This window comes from Belonocnema kinseyi, chromosome 8 (assembly GCF_010883055.1).
Source record: "Belonocnema kinseyi isolate 2016_QV_RU_SX_M_011 chromosome 8, B_treatae_v1, whole genome shotgun sequence".
NCBI classification, from domain to species: Eukaryota; Metazoa; Arthropoda; class Insecta; order Hymenoptera; family Cynipidae; genus Belonocnema; species Belonocnema kinseyi.
Genome location: NC_046664.1, coordinates 142,688,871 through 142,695,997, shown reverse-complemented (window position 1 = coordinate 142,695,997; position 7,127 = coordinate 142,688,871). Strand labels below are relative to the sequence as shown.

At 38.5% G+C, this 7,127-nt stretch overlaps 1 protein-coding gene across 7 annotated transcripts in view; it reads left to right on the top strand.

Moving 5' to 3' along the window:
• LOC117179153 (TGF-beta receptor type-1) overlaps positions 1-7,127 on the top strand; it is a 183,216-nt gene that overhangs the window by 150,361 nt on the left and 25,728 nt on the right. Inside the window, exon 3 of one of the 7 annotated variants that reach the window (XM_033370848.1) lies at positions 924-1,105. The exons of the other annotated variants lie outside the window; for them this stretch is intronic. Coding sequence (XP_033226739.1) covers positions 924-1,105 — 182 coding nt within the window. The remainder of the gene's footprint in view (positions 1-923; positions 1,106-7,127) is intronic. 7 annotated transcript variants of the gene reach the window in all.

Sequence of the window (7,127 nt, the reverse complement as noted above, 5' to 3'; positions counted from 1 at the left end):
TCTAAATGCTCCTAGGGAAATTGAGTCAATTGACGAGAATGGGAAGTGCCGCATATACTGGAACTTTATATTCTCGACAATTGTTTCTGTTGCTCACTCGAGCCCTGACATGGTTCTTCTTGGCTTCGAGAAGCGAACCATGTTCGTTATAGCATCTTCGGCACCAGCTAAAAAAAACATCATAGCCAATGAGAATGAAAAGAAAGAGAGGTATCGAGACCTTATAAGGGAGTTGCAACGATTGTACCCGGAATATTAAACTAATCGTCATTATCATCGGCGCTCTTGGAGGTGCTAAGCTTTCACTCGCTAATGGCCTAAAAAGCATCCCTGCGTGGCAACAATATGCCAAAACAAATGCGGGGAAAATGCAGAATGCGGTAGTGCTTGGGTCGCTCCGTGTTCTTTGGATGCACGAGGCTTTTGTTGGATCGTCGTATTGATTCCGTTACAGACTAACCACCTATCTCACGGTCGTGAGACGTGGTTGTGGCTGAAATTTTACCGCGATTTCGCTGGGAGCGGGTGCAATTTTTCAGATTAGCACCCGCTCCCGGCGAAATCCTGCGGTCGTCCTTATGACAAATTTTTAAATATATATATATGTGTATCAGTGAATATACCGGATACCAACCTAGCGTCCGACGCCGGACATCTATATTTCGATTTGAAAAAACTTTATCCCTGTAATGTTCATGTGGATGGGCCACTTTTGCTGGGAATTAGACTTCGCTTCGAAGAAAGTGAAAAAGGAGCCATCCTATTATTGACTTCGTGTACCAGATATTTGATTGGTATGAAAGAAATCACGTTTACCTTATTCCTATCCTTTTGCTCTTTTACTATTTGCTGAAAAATCCGACGAGTGCGTGAATAACTTGATTCGTGTGAATAAGAAATTCTTCAGCTGAAACTGTTCTCAGGTGTTACAATAGGACACGCTTCTTCGCAACTTCCGAATACTCGATTTGGTGCAAGACAAATGAGACGCTCCATGGTCCCGATGGCAATGAATACGTGATAGCTTGTTGTGATCACATTGATTTCTGCAACCGCGACCTAAGGCCTTCGTTTCCTAAGTTCTTGGCAGAGCGCACTCCTCGTGGTACGCACCAAAGATGCAATTATCCGTATACAATTTTTTTTAACACAAAGACTGTTTTGAAATGAAATAATATATTCTTTTTGAAAATAAAATAACTAAATTGTATCTTAATAAAAGAGATAAAAGAAACTTATGTTATATATTAATAAGTTTGGTAAAAAAAGTTACGTTTCTAATTTCAAATCTTACTATAATGGAGTTTCAGGGAATCCTCGTGGCTGAGATGGTTTCGTGATTGTCTGATATGTGAATACTACATCCTTGGTAGCTGCGCTGTTGCTGTTTCGATTCCTAAAGCAGGACACGCGTGGGGCTACTCCCAAATATAATTTCCCCGATTCACCTCTACCTGATATGCACTCTACTGCTTGCGTGAGATATTACCCGTATGTTTTTAACAATGTCCTTTTCAAATGTCAGCAGCTTTAACTGGTTCAGTGTGATATTAGATTCTCAGTTCGTAGGCGAACTTTCGAACCCTCTGCGTAAACGGCTTAACAGGTGCCATGTAGTCAATCATACACTTAACACGGGACGTATTGTGCTTTGCCCCACCAATATTGCAAGTGTCTTTTGGTATTTTGATCTATCGTTGACTTTAGCCTTCGTATTAAATCAGCCAAAGCTCTCCCCGCACCATACACTGATCAACTCATGGCCCTAAGGTTGGACTCATCTAAGATATCCTCTAGAATGGAGGCGTTCATTTCAGTCAGAACTTGGGGCTTAGGATGAACCTGGATGTTAATGTTCCTCCTGACCCTGAAATCGCTATCATCTTTCAGGGTGTGCCTGCTTTCTGCTTAAGCTGTTTCTAGCACCAGAGAGGATCAATAAGAGGGAGAATGCTGGAATCGTAGCAGTCTTGTAAGTCATCTTTCAGCCGATTCGTTCATTCTATAGTGTAAGCGCATCGCCTTTCCGTGAACGGGTACTATTCCACGTTCAACACAGACACTTCTCGCCCCAATTCAAGCCACGCAGTCTAGCTGGAGAAGCGAGATATAATTGATAATTATTGAACCTATGGAAAAATAACTGTTATCAAAATCCGTTGGCAAACAGCACTATATGGAATATTATTTTATATCGAAGTACGAGTTATGAAATCTCTCACACTATCTACTTGTATTGCCCGCGATCGTGAAAATAGTAGACTTTTTCTTTTTCCGAACACTACAATTTTAAGTGTTAAAATGTTCTCACGGGTAATGTAATGTCTAAATTGGGGATTCAATTAATTTATAAAGAAATTCGACACAGCTAGTTGAGTAAAAAACAATTATTTCGGTCACATCGATTCATGAAAATTTAGGTTCTTTGTTATATATCTATTTTTCATCATGTAAGTAAAAAGAAGCAGTCTTTGTGTTACACTTAGTTAACTTTTTATGATATGAATTATTTTAAATATGTCTTGCAGTTTTTTTAATGGTGCTTTTGTGAAGCGTCTGGGCTCACTATTTGTTTCACCATCTCACTCACGTTTTATATGTTTTCATCATTTCAGAACATTTTATTGCAACTACGAGGAAACGTACTCCAGCTGACGAGAAAGAATTTGTTTGTCGATAAAAATAGCAGTGGTTAATTATAAAAGAAATATTCAAACAATTGAGTTGCCTTTCACTGATAGGTTAATAAAATGCAGATATTTACGTTACAAGAAAACAAAGATCCTCGAATTGTAGCACTTGATATTTAAAAAATCAAGGGAACACAACAGATTGCTTATGTTTATGTTTTTGATCCTTCTATGTATGGTACACAATATAGACTTCATCGATCAAAATTAAAGATCGTCAAGTGAGATTTGAGACAAAGTTCCATGCTCTAATCAGAATCGAGTGTATGCACCAGTCTTGGGGTTAGTAGACGAACCGGACTCACCATTGTTGCCTCAACTAACCCCTTGATGATTTGTGGTAAAAATTAGTCGACACTGCACGTGTGCATAAAGTCAGCGTGGGTGTAGCGATCTAGAAAAATAAATTTTTTAAATTCGTATTTACAAAAGTAAAACAACTTTGTTTTAATTATTTTTAATAAAATATCATTATTTATAAATGTATCCTGTTACTCTCCACATTTGCCTGCTTCTTACCCTAAATATTAAACTAAACTGTTTAGTAAAACTCTGGAAATAGCGTGCATTTATGTTAAAAAAAAAGTAATATTTTTATCACCTATGTACCATTTTAAATGTAATATAAGTTGTTCTCGTCAGCGAAAGTACATTACAATGATGTCGAGTTGTGTATTCATACTATGAATGAATGGATCATTTATCATAAATTTTGTTATCGCAACGGAGATTTGTTAGTGTGAAATAAAGACACGGACCTGGAAAACAGGAATCACGGTTTTGTGGACAATACCTTTTTTGGGTCGGCAGTGATGTACCTGATTGCATCGTCTATTACTAATATTAAATAGATATCATCGAAACCCTCATATAAAGTGCAAAATTATATTTGTTTCTAATTATGATCTATTTAATTATAAAAATTTAGATTGAGTATATATTATCAATAAATAGCAAATAAAATAATTCGAGATAATTTTTGAACACATTTAAAACATTGTATAACTGCATTTTTTCTGTACTTAAAACTCTCTCACTCAAAAAAAAACTTTACTGGAAATTTTTAATATTTTGATAACTTTTTCAGGATTAGTACATAGAAGTACCTTTCTTAATCTCAAAATAGTTTTTCATGGTACGATGTTTTTATTTATGGATTATTCTCCGCAGCACAAAACAAGATTAGAAGCCATAATAATTTTTCAATATTTTTAGCGAATTTCAAATTAATATTTTAATATTTTCGAGAGAAATCTTTTTGGGAAATATTTAATGCACTTAAGAACATTATGGCAATAACACAGCCCCACAAATCTAGAGCTTGAGTTTTCACATAACCTTAAACTTTTCCAATTTTGCGACAAAATACTTTTTTTTTAATGACGTGGTTTTTTAAAATTAAAAATAGGCAAGCAATATATTTTGACGTGTTTTGTGCCAATCTTTCCACAAGAGTCATTTATTAAGTTCAATAACTGCAGGCAAGTCACTTAAAATGCCAATTTAACAGCGAAGACGTGCTGCCCTTGAGAGGAACGTTAGGGTGTGAGGATAGAGCCGTAGTATGTCTGACGATGAGTTATTGAAATTAACAAAAAGTTACCCTAAGTAATTCAGTACGAAACACGTCAAACTCTACTTCTTGCCTATGTTTAATTTTTAAAAATCACGTCAGTCGAAAAAATAGATTTTTTCTCAAAATTAGAAAATTTTGCGGTTATGTGCAAACTAGAAATTATATGATGAAACAGCCATGAGATTCGTGATCAGTGGGTCAAAATCCATAGTAAATGATTGGTCTTGCTGCTAGCTCAAGACACTTTTTTTGTGGGGTGGGAGTCCAAAGCAGTGGTATCGAAGTGAGCCCCGAGGTAGGGTTAGCGACGGGAGAAGAGCGGTAACTACCCTATGCAGGAATCCCGCGCACGTGCACACGAATGTTATACGGCGCTCCTGATTGGTCTAGCTTTAATATTTTATAACTCAAAAACTTAAACTTCAACTGATTTGTGGAAAAGCGATTTTAGATTTTTTTATTTTCATACAGCCATATGAGTCTGGACATTTAACCTGGAACACGCTGTATATGTAAGTTTGTCTTCAGTTTATTCCCAATTCTTCATTGAAGACTTCTATAAATGCCTAGAACATGTGTGTGTGTGTGTGTGTGTACAATATATAATTTAAAAATAGGTTACACAAGCAGTGCAGAGTCTCACTAAGATCAACTGCCATCTACAAAAATGACACTGGCTTCCAGTAGACGGACCTGCAAAATCCTCGTGGGTCTTGAGGACACGGATCGACACAATGAGGACAGCCCTCTGCATCCATCTTACAAGTGCCTTTTCATGTTTCTTACACACGGGTATGGCGTTAAGATTACAGACCAGTTATAGATTTGCACCTTTCAGAGCACCGGTTAAAGAACAATTTTTTAACCGAATATTCGGCCTCGAGTGAGCAATGGAGACTGCTGTCCGAAAATCTTAGTTACAGAAAATTCTTCAATTGTTCTGGAGAATTGACTCTTAACACCTTTAGACCGTTCGGCAGGGCAGGATCGCGGTCAACACTGTAATGTTCCTCCTTGTCCACTGCTTTCTGTGATTGGTCTTAATGTCGCTTCCTCCTCTTTGTCTTCAGTCTGGTCATGCAGATGTTGTAGTAGCGATCTGCATTCATATCCATTTTTAGAAAGGTATGCAAAATGATTTTGCAAATACTGTTGCGATACGTGCTAAGACCGTGGTTGTTACTGGCACCATACAGCCTCAGTGGGCAAGGATAATACTGGCATCGTAGCAGTTCAGCAAGTAATACTTAAGTCGATTCGTCCACTTAATGTGAGCGTTTTGACAGTTCATAGTCGTGTTTCCTTTCAAATAATTTAAAGCTAGGGAAAGGGGATTATCTTTTTTTGCAAAGCCCCACACGCAGAGATAAGGCTGTATAGGTACGGTTGTCACGCTTCCGCTCGAAGGATTTCTCACCAGGACCATGCCTGAACATTTGTTTGCGACTGCTTATTAAGTATTGTGGCCATATTGAGCAGAAACCCCTGACACTGTACCCTTTATCGACAACCTGAGGACGCGTCCGGTGGTTTTTTCATTATGCCAAATGAGGGATATTACTAGGAGTAGGTGTCATTCGAGAAAATGTTACCTATCCGTTCGCTGCGAAATCGCGTAACAGAATATTCTGGATACCTACCGATGCAACTCCTTTATAAGGCTTTTATATCTTTCTTTCCGCTCTTTTTTTTATGCTCTTGTTGGCTGGTGCCGAAAAGTTAATAACGAACATGGTTCGTTCTTTAAGTCAAGAAGAACTATGTCAGGCCTCGAGTGCGCGATGGACTCAAATTTGTGAATATTCAGTTTAGTATATTCGACACTTTTCATTGTTTACAATTTACTTTATTTCCCTTATAGCATTTGGCAGAAAGATATCAGTGTTCGTCCCGCTTTGTGCGTTTCGACATGTGTTGTTCCCCGTGACTTGGATAACCGCAAAGTATGTTTCCTATTTGCTCAGGTTGTGCATGAAAAGCTCTGCAGCTATCGTCGGAAATCTCTTGGCTTAAAGTGTTGCGATGGTATGCAGAAGTGTAAAAGATACCGGCTTGCCAGGTCACAATGAAACCCTCGGTGATTGATTTTCAACCGGGACATTTAAGCAAAGTAAACGTTAGCCCAAATGACATCCTTTTAATAATAATTCACATTTCTGTGGAAGACGCCTAACATACTTTTGTCGAGGTGCTGTTGGTAACAGATTTCATCCTATGCTTTTTTATCCGGGCTTTCGGAAGTAAGTACTCGAGATGGATAATGTTTGTTTCATTTTTCTCACCCCCGATATTGAAGATTGAAGTCGAGGCCAAGTGATTCAGCAGACTTCTCCGCTGCTTTGTACAGAAGCGCTCCAGTGGCTACTTTTTCGTCCTTCCTAACAGTTTCCAACAGAGAGTTTGCGGCTCTGATTGACTAAAACATCACAGATAAGGAAAGGGGAAGGAGGAAAGGCTTTAAGACCTTTTAAGGGGGCTGCTGTGACTGAGCCCAGTATATTGGGTTGAATTCGTATGATCGGTGCTCTCGGAAATGCGAATACATCACCTGGCTCTTGACCTTAAAACTATTTCCGCGTGCTGTAAACATGACGACGCACTTGCGAATTAGATGCAGAGGTCTGTCATCCATGGGCAGCTCTGCGTATTTAAGACACGCGAGGGTTTAGCCGGGCTGTCGTAGTAATTTTGTCGTGCCATGTAGCTACTTATGTCACGGTCGTGAGATATGGCCATAGGTATAATTTACTAGGCTTTACTGGGAGCTGCTGTCATTTTCATGAATGGGTATTGCCCTCAAGGAGACACTGCGGTATTTTTTGACCTGTTTTTAAAATGTTAAACATCTTCTATTTCCTCTA